We start from the raw sequence: 13,513 nt of genomic DNA, 5'->3' as shown, positions 1-13,513 counted from the left end.
GGGTCGGGTTTCGGACGAAACTCCGACTTTTTTTGCCCTAGTCGGACCAGCTTCATCCGACTCAAATTTTGTTTCATGAAACCCGATCCGACCAAAGTCGCTCAACTCTAATCAGGAGTTTAATCTCCAAAATTAAGTGATGAAATATAAAACAGCGGTGGCAATTGGCACTACAGACGTGAAGTAGCCCTTCTGACATTACCCTGTTCTTATTTAAAAGGTCCCCCGCTGTGATCAGATGCTATCAGTGAAGGATCACTTTAGCATGCGACTAAAGTTCTTGCATCATCACCAAAAGAGTAATATGAAAAGTAATGTGCTGTCCATTGAAATCAATTTATCTCTCTGTCTTGCATAGGAAAGCAGGTTTTTCCAGACAGAGACTTTTTGTAGCCAGTCTCAACATTAACTATCTAATGGAAGTTCTCAGTGAGGGACCACTCTCTACCGTGGGTATGGAAAGTATTCAGACCCCTTTAAATTTTTCACTTTTTGTTTCATTGCAGCCATTTGGTAAATTTTAAAAAAAAGTTCATTTTTTTTCTCATTAATGTTCACTCTGCACCCCATCTTATTATTTTTTTTTTTTTTTTTTTTTTAATTCGTTTGACCATCTCTAGAATTGGATGTATATTAAGTTGCAGATCAAATTTACTGCCTTGAGAAATGTGGACACCCAGATATTTAAAACTGGTTACAATGGGTAGTAAGGAAAGAGTCTCAAGTCGTGGCATTGGAGTGTGGGAAAGGGGCATCAAAGCAGATTTCTCCCAATTTATACATAGGCCAGAGTATTTACCAAATTTATTTATAGTAGTGATCACTCTTGTCAGGGTTTCCTCCGCTTTGTCCATAAATATCACCATATCGTCAGCATATAGGCCTATGGTATCTGTCCGACCCACTATTACTATACCAGCCATATTAGGGGAAGATCTTATACGAACTGCCAGTGCCTCAATAGCCAGAGCAAAAAGGGCTGGGGAAAGGGGACACCCCTGACGAGTTCCCCTATGTAATGAAAATGGCTCAGATATGGAATTATTTACGATGACCCGGGCCTTAGGTTTCATGTATAAAATACTGACCCATTTTTGGAATCTATACCTCTGCAAACATGCACGGAGAAAAGGCCATTCAAGAGAGTCAAAGGCCTTGGCCTCATCAAGCGATGCCAATGCCCATTCATTGTCCGTCACCAGAGAGCTATATTGGACCACTGACTGGACTCGTCTAATATTGATGGATGTATTCTTACCAGGCATAAAACCAGTTTGGTCAGCTCTGCATCCCATCTTGACTGAAAAAAAAAAAAAAAAACAAATATATAATTTTCTGCAAATTTACTAAAAAAAGAAAAACTGAAATTCCACATGGTCATAAGTATTCAGACCCTTTCCTCAGTATTGAGAAGAAGCACACTTTTGAGCTAGTACAGCCATGAGTCTTCTTGGGAATGATGCAACAAGTTTTTCACACCTGGATTTGGGGATCCTCAGCCATTCTTCCTTGAAGATTGTTAGCACCACGCCGGATCCCTGCTCTGACAGGCAGGGTCTCCGGCGTGTCAGTTCTCTCACCCACCCTGCAGTTGGTTCCTCTCTTATGCTCCACATGCTTCCAGCAGCACTTCCAGCCGTGTCCTTGGGGCACGCACTATCCCGTCCACTTAAAGGGCCAGCAAGTACATTTGCTATTTTCTCCCCAGCGAATGGTTGAGAGGCATTATGTATATATTGCTTCCTCTCCACTGTGAAGGTGCCTGAGCAACCTTCCTGTTTTGCAGTCTAAGTTGTGTAGGGGTGCAAGTCCTGCCTGCTACACTCTGATGCGAACTCTGCTGCATTCTAATACAAACTCTGCCAGCTGTTCCCTCCAGTCTTTCCTTTGGGTCCAGCTGCCTTTGGTCTGTCCTGGAGTGGCACCAGGCGTTCATCGGGAGCAAGTGTAACCTCACCATCCGAGGCTCTAGTGAACAGTCAGGTGTTCCCTTACTCACGCCCCTTCAGGCTTTCCATGGTATGTGGGACAGTGGTTCCACAAACCATGTCCGTGACAGTGATCCTCTCCAGTTCCGTCAGGTTGAATGGTGAACAGTCATTTTCAGGTCTCTCCAGAGATGCTCTATTGGGTTTAAGTCAGGTCTCCGGCTGGGCCAGTCAAGAATGGTCACAGAGTTGTTCTGAAGCCACTCCTTTGTTATTTTAGCTGTGTGCTTAGGGTCATTGTCTTGTTGGAAGGTGAACCTTCAGTCAAGTCTGAAGTCCAGAGCACTCTGGAAGAGGTTTTCATCCAGAATATCTCTGTACTTAGCCACATTCATGTTTCCTTCAATGGCAACCAGTCGTCCTGTGCCTGCAGCTGAAAAACAATCCCATAGCATGATGCTGCCACCACCATGTTTCATTGTTGGGATTGTATTGGGCAGGTGATGAGCAGTGTCTGGTTTTCGCCACACATACTGCTTAGAATTATCATGAAAAGCGTGTATCTTAATCTCATCAGACCAGAGAATCATATGTCTCATAGTCTGTGAGTCCTTCATGTGTTTTTTTTTTTTTTTTTTTTGTTTTTGTTTTTTTTGTTTTTTTAGCAAACTGTGGGCTTTCATATGTCTGGCACTGAGGAGAGGCTTTCGTCGGGCCACTCTGCCATAAAGGCCCGACTGGTGGAGGGCTGCAGTAATAGTTGACTTTATGGAACTTTCTCCCATCTCCCTACTGCATCTCTGGAGCTCATCCACAATGATCTTGGGGTTCTTCTTTACCTCTCTCACCAAGGCTCTTTTCCCATGATTGCTCAGTTTGGCTGGACGGCCAGGTCTAGGAAGACTTCTGGAGGTCCCAAACTTCTTCCATTTAAGGATTATGGAGGCCACTGTGCCTTAGGAACCTTAAGTACTTCAGAAATTCTTTTGTAACCTTGGTCAGATCTGTGCCTTGCCACAATTCTGTCTTTGAGCTCCTTGGCCATTTCCTTTGACCTCATGATTCTCATTTGGTCTGACGTGAGCTCTGAGGCCTTTTATAGACAGGACTTGATTTGTAAAGGCACACACCTATCAGTTTAATTAAACACAGCTGGACTCCAATGAAGGAGTAGAACCATCTCAAGGAGGATCACAAGGAAATAGCATGTTACTTAAATATGAATGTCTGAGCAAATGGTCTGAATACTTATGACCATGTGATATTTTGGTTTTTCTTTTTTAATAAATTTGCAAAAATTTCTACATTTCTGTTTTTTTCCATCAAAGTGGAGTGCAGAGTGTACACTGAGAAAAAAATGAACTTTTTTGAATTTACCAAATGGCTGCAATGAAACAGAAAAATGTAAAGGGGTCTGAATACTTTCTGTACCCACTATAAATCATACAGTCCTTTTTACAATTGTTTATCATTCTATTCAGTTTTTCTAAAAATGCTGCAAAATACTTTTTTTTTTTTCATCAGTATGTACAACATAAAGGAGCAGATGAAAATGTGAGACAAGCTGTGAATGAAACAAGTAGCACTACACCAAACAAGTATGTAATTTATAAAACTAAGTTGATATTAAATGCAGTAGAATCTTATTTTATTTATTATTATAGTGCTATTTATTCCATGGTGCTTTCTTATGTTCTGGTCTTGCATAAAGTGTACATACTCAATAATAATAATCTTTATATAGTGCCAACATATTCCGCAGCGCTTTGCAGTTTAACAGTTTCAAAACACAAGTCATAAGTAACAACGTTAAAAATACAATAATTAAAGCAAAATAAGACGACCCTGCTCGTGAGAGCTTACAATCTACAATGAGGTGGGGGAGATACAAAGTACAGGTGTGTATTTACAATGATGTATTTACAATGATGGTCCAGCCATCTTGAGGGGGTGGGGGATAGATGGAGATAGTGAATGGGCTACACACCCACACTTACACATAGAATGACTTTGATTAGTGAACGTGATAGGCCGCTCTGAACAAATGCATTTTGAGGGAGCGCCTAAAACTGTGCAAATTGTGGGTAGTCCTAATTTCTTGGGGTAGCGCATTCCAGAGGATTGGCACAGCAGGGGAGAAGTCTTGGGGTCGGGAGTGGTAGGTGTGGATTAGTGCAGAGGTTAGTTGAAAGTCGTTTGCAGAGTGCAGCAGTCGGTTAGGCCAGAAATGAGGGAGGAGATGTAGGGGGGATGCTGCACTGTGAAGAGCTTTGCAAGTGAGAACAAGTAGTTTGAATTGGATCCTATAATGAATGGGCAGCCAATGTAAGGACTGGTGAAGAGCGGACACATCCGAGTACCGATTGGCCGGATGGATGACCCTGGCTGCAGCATTAAGTATGGACTGGAGTGGGGAAAGTCGAGTAATGTGGAGGCCAATTAATAAAGGGTTGCAGTGGTCCAGGCGGGAGTGGATAAATGCGACAGTGAGGGTTTTTGTTTCCATGGTGAGAAAAGGGCGGATTCTAGAAATGTTCTTTAGGTGTAAGCGGCAAGAGCGGGCAAGAGATTGTATATTGGATGTGAAGGAGAGATTGGTGTCAAACATAACACCCAGACAGTGCGCCTGCTGCCGGGATGTTATTGTGGTACCACCCACGGAGAGGGAAATGTCAAGTTTAGGGAGGTTAGAAGTCGGCGGGAGCAGAAGAAGTACAGTTTTTGAGAGGTTAAGTTTCAAATAGAGAGCGGACCTGATGTTGTAGCTTTATGGATACTGTAGTTTTATGTGGCAGGATCTTTCCAACTGCATTGTACATATGTGCTGTTATCAGAGCTTAAATTTGCTTAGTTTTTACATGTCCCTTCTGCTCAGGTCATTCTACTGTGTTTTTTTTTTTTTATTTCAGTACAACATTACCTTCAATCAACCCAGAGAGCGAGGTTTGTGCTAACTCAAGTGTTCATTCACATGGTTGTGTGCAGCATAAAATGCTTCTTTCCAACCTCTGCAGTATGTTTATTGATGGTATGGTTAAACAGAAAAAAGGAGAGATTATCAAAAAGGAGGGGTTCTGGGCATATGACCAGTGGCCATAAAAAGCTCAGACGTTTAAAGCGTAACCGTTTTTAATTTTGACTTCATAAAACAATAGTACACATGACAATAAACAACTGTAATATATATTATCAGAGAAATCTGCTTCTTTCTGTGCCAGAATTGATCAGTCATTATCACAATTTTCAATTCCTAGGAAAAATCTGTATTCAGTGAAGAAAGAATAGTAGATGGCAGTTATGTCTGATAAGCTTCTAGATGGATGGAAAAGGAGCTCTGGCACCTCTCTCTTCCTCCCAGCTCCTGTCTGGATCTTACCAGTAGTTACTGCCATTTCCTATCTCAGCATTTTACCTGTGAAATGAGAATTTGGAAAAACAGTCCAGTCCAGGAGGAGAAAGAAGCAGATTTCTCTGATCAGATATGTTACAAAGATGCTTGTTTTTTACACATACTATTGATTTATAAAACTGGTTACTCTTTAAACGTACCTGATCACCAATACTGTATATGTATTGTTAAATAAAATGTTATTTTAGCAGAAACAAAACAGTGCCAATTAAGGTCAGTTGGATGTTTAATCTCCTGATCTATCTTCTGTTCTTTCAAGTCTAGTTTCTGTCATAAAAAAGAAAGCTCTTTTTTTCGATAAAAAGTGGGTGATTTTTGTCACAGGCATGAAGGCTCCATTTTTCCTTTTCTTTCCACAGCAACTGGCATAAGCAATGTAAATTACACTAAATAGATGTAGATGCTGCCAAGCCTAGAGAATAAGGGATCTTCATGTCAGTAGCTCAAGATAACAGGATGTTACATAGTTAAATGGAATCTGTCTTTGCTACGTCATCTGAGAGCAGCATGAAAAAGCAGTAAAGAGACCCTGAATCCAACGATATATCACTTAGATTACTGGGTGCAGCAGTTCTTGCGTAATCAGTAGTTTTAGATTTAGAAATGCAGCAGAGCTGAGAAAGCTAACCCCGCCCACGCCAGGCTCTCTGTGTACATGGCTATAGACAGTGCGCTGCTAATCACAGAAGGGGGCCAATTCGGACTTGAAAGCAGGTGGCCAGCTAGTCACAGCAATGTTAATCATAAGGTGATTAAAGCTTCAGTCAAAGTAAACTCCAGCACACGGTTGGACTTGTGCTACATCATTGATTTCAGTGTTTTAACCCCCTACCTCATGCTGACCGCAGTTTATTAAAGGGAAACGGTCACCAATTTTTGCTATGTATAGTCGGAAAAGACAAATGTCCATTAACATCAAACGAGTAATGGGAAAGGTCAAAAGAAATGGGCATATGCACAACCCCATTGCATGATCCAGTCCACCCCAAATATTACTAAATCTCCAGAAATTGTTCTGTAGCAGCCGTTTCTCTCATCTGCCAAAATAAGGTAAAACTGCTTTTAGTGCACATACCAGTCTATAATATTTTTCTTATTGCTGTACTAGGAGAAAGCTGGTGAAACAAAGATCCTTCAAATGTGTCAGCTGTGTCGAGAAGAATCCAGCATCTTGCTCACAAAGGTAATCTGGAGGTTCACTTATATCTCAAAACTCATTAGGGTTCCCACTGGGCAGTTCTGCTGCAGACCGCACACAGTGGTAACGCTGCAGTTGATGTTAAAATGTTGAGTTTAAAGGGAATCTGCCACCACATTTGACCCATCTAAACTATTAATATGGGCATGCAGGGTATAGAATGCTGAGGAGAGCGATACCTGTGTGTCTCATATCAGATGCCTTGTTGATAAATCATCTTTTATCGCTTTATATAAAAGACCTCTTCCAGGCTATGAGGAGGAAGGGAGCTCTGGAGGCAACATCCTCTCCATAGCCTGGAAGAGCTCATTTACATATGTGAAAAACATGGATATCTCTAGAATAAGACATCGGATTGCAGATATTAAGGTTTCCTTTTATTCTAATTCCTATGACCTGCATCCCCATATAGACGGCTTAAGAGGGTTGAGCCTACTGACAGATTCCCTTTAAACCATATATCACCCTTGGCTTTGGAAAGGGTGACACTTCCAGTTTACATTGACATACTGCCGATTTCAAATCCGCAGCCCTAGACAATTTACACTGATAAAATCCCATACCCCTCGATGCTGCTGTAATTCGAGCACAACACACAAGAACACATTGACCATAAGTCCTGAATGTAAAAATATATATACTTTATTATTTTATAAATAAAGGTACTTCAGGTATTTTAAAAGTAGCAAAGCCATCAGTGTTTTATAATATAAAAATATGCATAAGAGGGCAGTACTATCCATTTCATAAGGGCATATTATTGCAGTAAATGGTGCTAACAAAAATATATATCTCAACAGTGAAAAAAAAAAAAAATATATATTCATAAGTAAGGTGCATACAAATTAGTAAAAATTGTATATCAATGCCCTATAGGTGTACATCATAATCATACAAATAAGAAAACGTATATAAAGTGCAAAAAATACATAGGTATTAAAGTGCAATATTAGTGCAAAAATAGTGAACACCATATGTGTCACTGCATAGATATACCACATGAATAATACCCAATAGCACCAATAGGTGTCAGTTTATGCATAGTTTTATGTCATGGACCAGGAAAATTTCTGAGAACAGCATTAGACATCAAAGAGTATGGTAAGTATAAGGTATAACTTACAAGCTACACTGCACCTGGTCTGGACAGCCGCCCTCCCTAGCCTGACGAAGGCTAAGGGCCGAAACACGTGTTGGCTTGAGAATGAAGACTGACCATATATTTCACATCACATGAGATGGGAATACCCCAATAAATGGAATTTTATGTATTTGCAACATAATCTGAGAGCAGCATAATGTAGGGGCAGAAACTGATTCCAGAGATGTCACTTACTGAGCTGTTTGCTATAGTTTTTAAAAATTCAATGTTTTATCAGGAGGTGATTATCACTAGAAGACTACAGTAGCAATGTAGTCCTTCTTATTCATGAGCTCTGTATAATCCCGCCCCCACCACTGACTGGCAGCTTTCTGCCTATGCACAGTGTCCACCGAAAGTTGTCAATCAGTGGTGTGGGTGGGGTTATACAGAGCTCGGCATTCAGGATACTGGTAGCTCTGCAGCAGATAAACCGGTGATTCTATCAAAACTGCAGCGTGAAGCCCAGTAAGTGATGCGTTGCTGCGATTGAGACCTTTGCCCCTACATCATACTACTGTCAGATGGGGGCGCAAATACCTGGTCACCGATTTCCTCTACGTCACTAATGATAGGCATACTAATGTAAATAGCAGGCCATGAGTGACATTTTAGCTAAACATGCCCTTTAGCAATAGAGTTTAAGATTTTGAATTTCTCTGTAATAGTATTACTCACTTTTCTTTTTGCACTGCAGAATGAATGCAAGAATTGTGGCGGGATATTCTGCTCCACCTGTTCATCTAATGAGATTCCTCTTCCTTCCTCTATTAATCCGGAACGCGTGTGTAACCACTGTTACAAGAGACTGATCCAGCAGTATTCTAGTCCATCCTAAAGCAAGGCATTGTATGAACTTCTATAGGAACTGGAAATGGCTCCCATCCTGCACACACTAAGACTTCGGATCCATGTCGATTAAGGCAACTAAATTATTGCTCCTTGTTAAATTGCATTATGGATGTCGATTTTTCTTTTGCAGATGGGTATGACAGTTACCCCCATACGCACACCATGCCAAATGTCCGTTTCTGATCAGGGCACATGGAGTTCTCTGCTTGAACACTGTTAGATCTTAAGTGTTTTATTTCCTTCAAGCTTTCCAGTTGTGAAAGTCAGTGCAGTCTAGGATTTCAAGGATACAAAGCTGGTGGCCATCAGAAGTTGGATGGAGGACTAATTTAAAAAAGGCTGACATCAACTTTGCTACTGTGACCCAAAGCATTTGCTGCTGAAATGTTGTATGAAATTATGTACATTTGTAATGAATTTTATTTTTGGTAAAAGTAAATCATATAATCCATGTGAGAGGTCAATTATACCTGTTAGCCAAAAACATGCATATCCGTTCTTATTACTGGATAAAATCACTTCCGCAACATGAGTGGACTTAGCACTTCTGCTGTTACAAGAATCTGTCCGTGTGCTGGAAAAACGCTTCCCTTTTTTGAATCCTCACCCTGCATTCCTCCAATGAATAAAGTGAAGAGAGTTTGGAAAAATGCATCGGAAATTAAATTTGTTCAATGAAACTTGACTTTTCTACTATGGTGTTTATACATATATTTCTATAATTGGGCTTGAGACTAATACTCCTAAGTAGAGTTCAGAGACTGACAGAGAGTTTTCCAGCTCCAAAGTTACAGTCCCCACACATTTCAATGGGGTTCAAGTTTGGGTAAAGGTCTGTTACCTGAACCGAACTATGGACCGAAAGTTCAGTCAGGTGCCAATACCAGAACTACGACGGGTCCGGTCATCCCTAGTCATAAGGGCTTCATATACTGTGACTTAAAAGGCCGTTTTCCATAATGTGTAATTAAACTATTAACTATTGTAATTTGTGATGAGCAAGTATACTCGTTGCTCGGGTTTTCCAGAGCATGCACGTGTGTCCTCCGAGTATTTTGGTATGCTCGGAGATTTAGTTTTCATCGCCTCAGCTGCATGATTTGCGGCTGAATGGACATCCTGAATACATGTGGAGATTCCCTAACAAACGGGCATTCCTTACATGTTTTGCCCTGTCATTTTATTCGTTCATATTTTTTTAATGACATTTAAATAAAGAAATTGATTTTAATACACTTTTTGTTATCTTCACTTTTTCTATATGGTATATACCATTGAGAAATATGATGAGCCCATTCCTCACATGTATTCAGGCTTTCTAGCAGCCACAAATCATGCAGCTGCGTCGACAGACACTAAATCTCCGAGCATGCTTGGAAAAACCCGAGCAATGAGTATACTCGCTCATCACTAATTATAATGATTATGTAAATACACTCCTCAGAATTGAAATTGCTATATCAAGACAGAAAAGTCTTGACATTATGAAAATCACAGGATGGGTAGGCAATGTTCATGATATGCAAATGATGAAACAACTAAAAAGAAAATTGTGAAAACACCTCTATAATTGAGGTTAATAAGGGTTATCTGAGGACTGTTCTGGCCCACTGAATGCACTTGGGTACACACACATCGAGATCACTGCTAGCAGCTTTTTGCAATTGCCAACCAATGACTTTCCAGTTGTACTCAAAGGGAGACTATTCTGGAGGTCATGGTGGCATGTTTAGGCCACACAGGCTGCTGACAAAGCACGAGTAACATGCAGCCTGGTGTTCTGTTGAAAAACGGTTCCTAAGACACTTTGTAGAAATGGTCGTACCACTGGTTCCACAACCAAATCAATGTAACTCCAAGTTGTTAGCATACATGGAAGGAAGACTAGAGGGGTCTGGCTACTGTACATTATATCAACAGACACCATAATTACTGGAGTTGAACTACTGTGATGTTCCTTTTAAGAAGGCCTCTTCATGGCATTGCTTAAGTGGTCTGCAGACTAATCTCCAGCTATTATTGCATCCAAGACAGAATCAGGACTCATTGCTGAAAAAGGCGGCCTCCATTCCTGCCTTTTGGTCTCCATGTGAAGAAAGAAATTCAGAAATTTGTAAAGACAAAAAAAAATTGTTTTCTGAGAGACATAACATTTTTCCATAAATGGAGCTGTGTGTAGGCTATTTTTTTTTGCACAATGAGCTGCCCTTTTTGTTTTTACACCATTTTGGATTACATACGAAGTTTTGATCTGTCAGGGAGAACACTGAAGAGCCCACTGGTGCGAACAGTTTGTCAGGGAGATGCAACTCAGATTTCTCCAATCATCTAGACAGTTATGTATTTGACTGACGAGTGATCGACGAACGGCAGAGCCCCCATGCAGCATGGGACAGAGCCCGGCGGCAGGCACCGGGGGACACAGCGCGGCGGCGGCGGCAGCACCAGGTACAGAGTGGGTGGCAGCACCCCGGGGACAGAGTGGGCGACAGTACCAGGGGACAGAGCGATAAGCAATAAGACGCCTGGATTATAAGAAGCACCACCATTTTATTAAAAAAAAATGTTTTTTCCTATTTTTCTCCTCAAAATTTGGGGTGCATCTTATAATCCAGAGCGTCTTAGAAAGCGAAAAATATGGTACTATTTATCCATCAGACACGCAGCGTATGTGTCCAACTTTAAGTTCAAGACCCACCGACCGCAAAGTACACCCAAAACACCCATAAATATCTCTTCACGGCGGTTCACCCAAAGACGACATTGTACAGGTGTCTCTCCCAGTAATAGCTGCTCCTGGTACCAAATCGTCTGCTGGGAACAGGTCTTAATGTTGCTCTGAATGTGTTGTGGAAGCAGAGAGCTGAAGCTTTTCCAAGTTTTGAAAAAGGCCTGTATCCTTCACTCTTTATGTAAAGAGGCCTCAACCCAATCCATCTGAAGCAGAAACGTTAGTTTTTCTACAAAGATTTTGAAGGGAGGAGCATGATCATGGATCCATGTCTGTAGAATGGTCTTCGCACCGGATGCCACCACCAAATGCAGTAATTTACGGGCCCCTGGAGAGCAGGTGTAGTTATCTGGTCTTAAATATCCAAATATGGCCCATAAGGGTTCGTCCGGAGCAAAACTTGTCAGGAGTGTAGCGGTGAATCGCCGTATTCTCTCCCAAAATGGTTTAATGATCCGGCATGCCCACAAGCAATGAAACAGGTTGGCTTCTTTGGAATGGCATTTAAAACGATTAGAGTTGTGTACAGCTCCCTTTTGCGGGGTTAGGTAGGAGCCATGACAGATTTTCAATCTCATTTCTAGGAAACGAGCTGAGGGGAGAAATTTTTATAAGCTTGGTCCAGGACAAGCTAGGGTCTTCAATCTGCCATTTTGTTAGTGGAAATTGGGATTGTTCGTAATCCAGGGCCGCATGGATTAATTTGTAATTAGTGGCTATTTGACCAAATAAAGAATTAGATTTAGCGAACCATCTAAGCAGGGATGGTCTCCATTCATGTTCAGGAAGATGTGTTAGTATTTTTTTTACATAACTTTTACTTTGCAGGTATTGGAAGGGAGGGAACACGGCGGTGGGGTATTTACATTTCATCTCCTCTATTGCGTATACCCGTCGTTCCTCAGGGTGGACTAAGTATTCAATAGATGTTTTATTTTGGGAGTAGCACTGATAAAAGACAGGGTGAGAGTGCCCACTTTGAAAGTGGGCATTACCAATGAATGGGAGGAGAAGAGATACCCAAGGAGAGAGTTGGATGTGTCGATGTAATTTCTGCCATGCCCTCCATGTAGACATTAGAAGTGGGTTAGCTTGTGCCTCGGTTGGCAATTCAGTATAAGAGAGATGCAGGAGAGCCAGTCCCGGGATAAGACAACTTTACAGGTCAAATTGGGCATAACAAGGGTATGTGCACACGTAGTTTTTAGGCTGTGCGGATTTTGTTCAAAAATCAGCAGGACAAAAGTCCTGCGGTTTATCTGCGGATTAGCCTGCGGTTTTGCCCTGCGGTTTCACACTTCATAATGGATAAGGTGTGAAACCGCAGCGGAATCCGCACAAAGAGTTGACATGCTGCGGATTGTAACCTGCAGCAAATCCGCGTGGAAAAATCCGCAGCATGTGCACAGCGTTTTTCAGTTTACCATTGCAAACAATGGTACTGTACAACGCACCTAAATCTGCTGAGGACCCGCAGGGCCAAAACTGCTGCGGTTACGCAGCAGAATCCGCACCGTGTGCACATAGCCTAAGATGTCCCCGTCAGTCAGTCCCCCACCACTCAGAATAAGGATGCTAGGTGATAGTGTCTAATATCAGGGAAATTTATCCCCCCGTTTCCCCCTTAGTTGCTGAAGTATTTTAAAGGCTATGCAAGGCTTTTTTTCCCTCTCAGATGAACGAGTGATATAGATAGTTAATCCGCTTCTCCTCTTTAGGAGCTAGGTAAATTGGGGGGAGTATGGAAGAGGTAGAGGAGGCGTGGGAATTCCATCATCTTAATTAAGTTGGCTCTGCCTAAGTATGACAAGTTAAAATCTCTCCACTTGGCTAAGGTAGATTCTAAGTTTTAAGATATTATATTAGTTTTATATAATTTGGCTGGGTGTTTTGTCACCTGTATTCCCAGGTGTTTTAATGAGCCATTAGTAAATTGACACAGGAATCTTGATTCCCATAAAGCTTTGAAGAGGCCACGTAATATCATCACCTCTGTTTTATTCCAGTTGATATCATAGCCCAAGTCCCCCATCTCTTGTATAAGAGAATGTAAGACCCTTCTGGGGTTAGTTACCACCAGCAAGATGTCATCTGCAAATGCCGCAACTTTCAGTTCTCTAGAACCTGTCATGAGTAATCCAAAAGTAGAGGTTTGTAGTAGATGGTGCAATAGGGTGTCCATAGAGAGGTTGAATAAGAGAGGTGACAGAGGGCATCCCTGTTTGACACCCCAAAATAGGTCGATTGCTGGTGC

General features: G+C 41.5%; 1 protein-coding gene across 5 annotated transcripts in view; it reads left to right on the top strand.

Annotated features, from left to right (window-relative positions):
- Positions 1–9,213, top strand: part of RUFY3 (RUN and FYVE domain containing 3) — a 137,468-nt gene extending 128,255 nt beyond the window's left edge. For all 5 annotated transcript variants that reach the window (XM_073541003.1, XM_073541013.1, XM_073540993.1 and 2 more), the window contains 4 exons: positions 3,453–3,526; positions 4,838–4,871; positions 6,446–6,520; positions 8,374–9,213. In XM_073541003.1, the coding sequence (XP_073397104.1) occupies positions 3,453–3,526; positions 4,838–4,871; positions 6,446–6,520; positions 8,374–8,514 (324 nt within the window). In that variant the 3' untranslated portion in view covers positions 8,515–9,213. The remainder of the gene's footprint in view (positions 1–3,452; positions 3,527–4,837; positions 4,872–6,445; positions 6,521–8,373) is intronic.
- The last annotated feature ends 4,300 nt before the right edge of the window (positions 9,214–13,513 follow it).

The sequence above is a fragment of the Dendrobates tinctorius genome, unplaced genomic scaffold (genome assembly GCF_039654945.1).
Source record: "Dendrobates tinctorius isolate UK_male_01 unplaced genomic scaffold, ASM3965494v1 ptg000011l, whole genome shotgun sequence".
In the NCBI taxonomy this organism is placed as follows: Eukaryota; Metazoa; Chordata; class Amphibia; order Anura; family Dendrobatidae; genus Dendrobates; species Dendrobates tinctorius.
The sequence above is the reverse complement of the archived record's forward strand: the minus strand, read 5'-3'. Positions and strand labels throughout refer to the sequence as shown.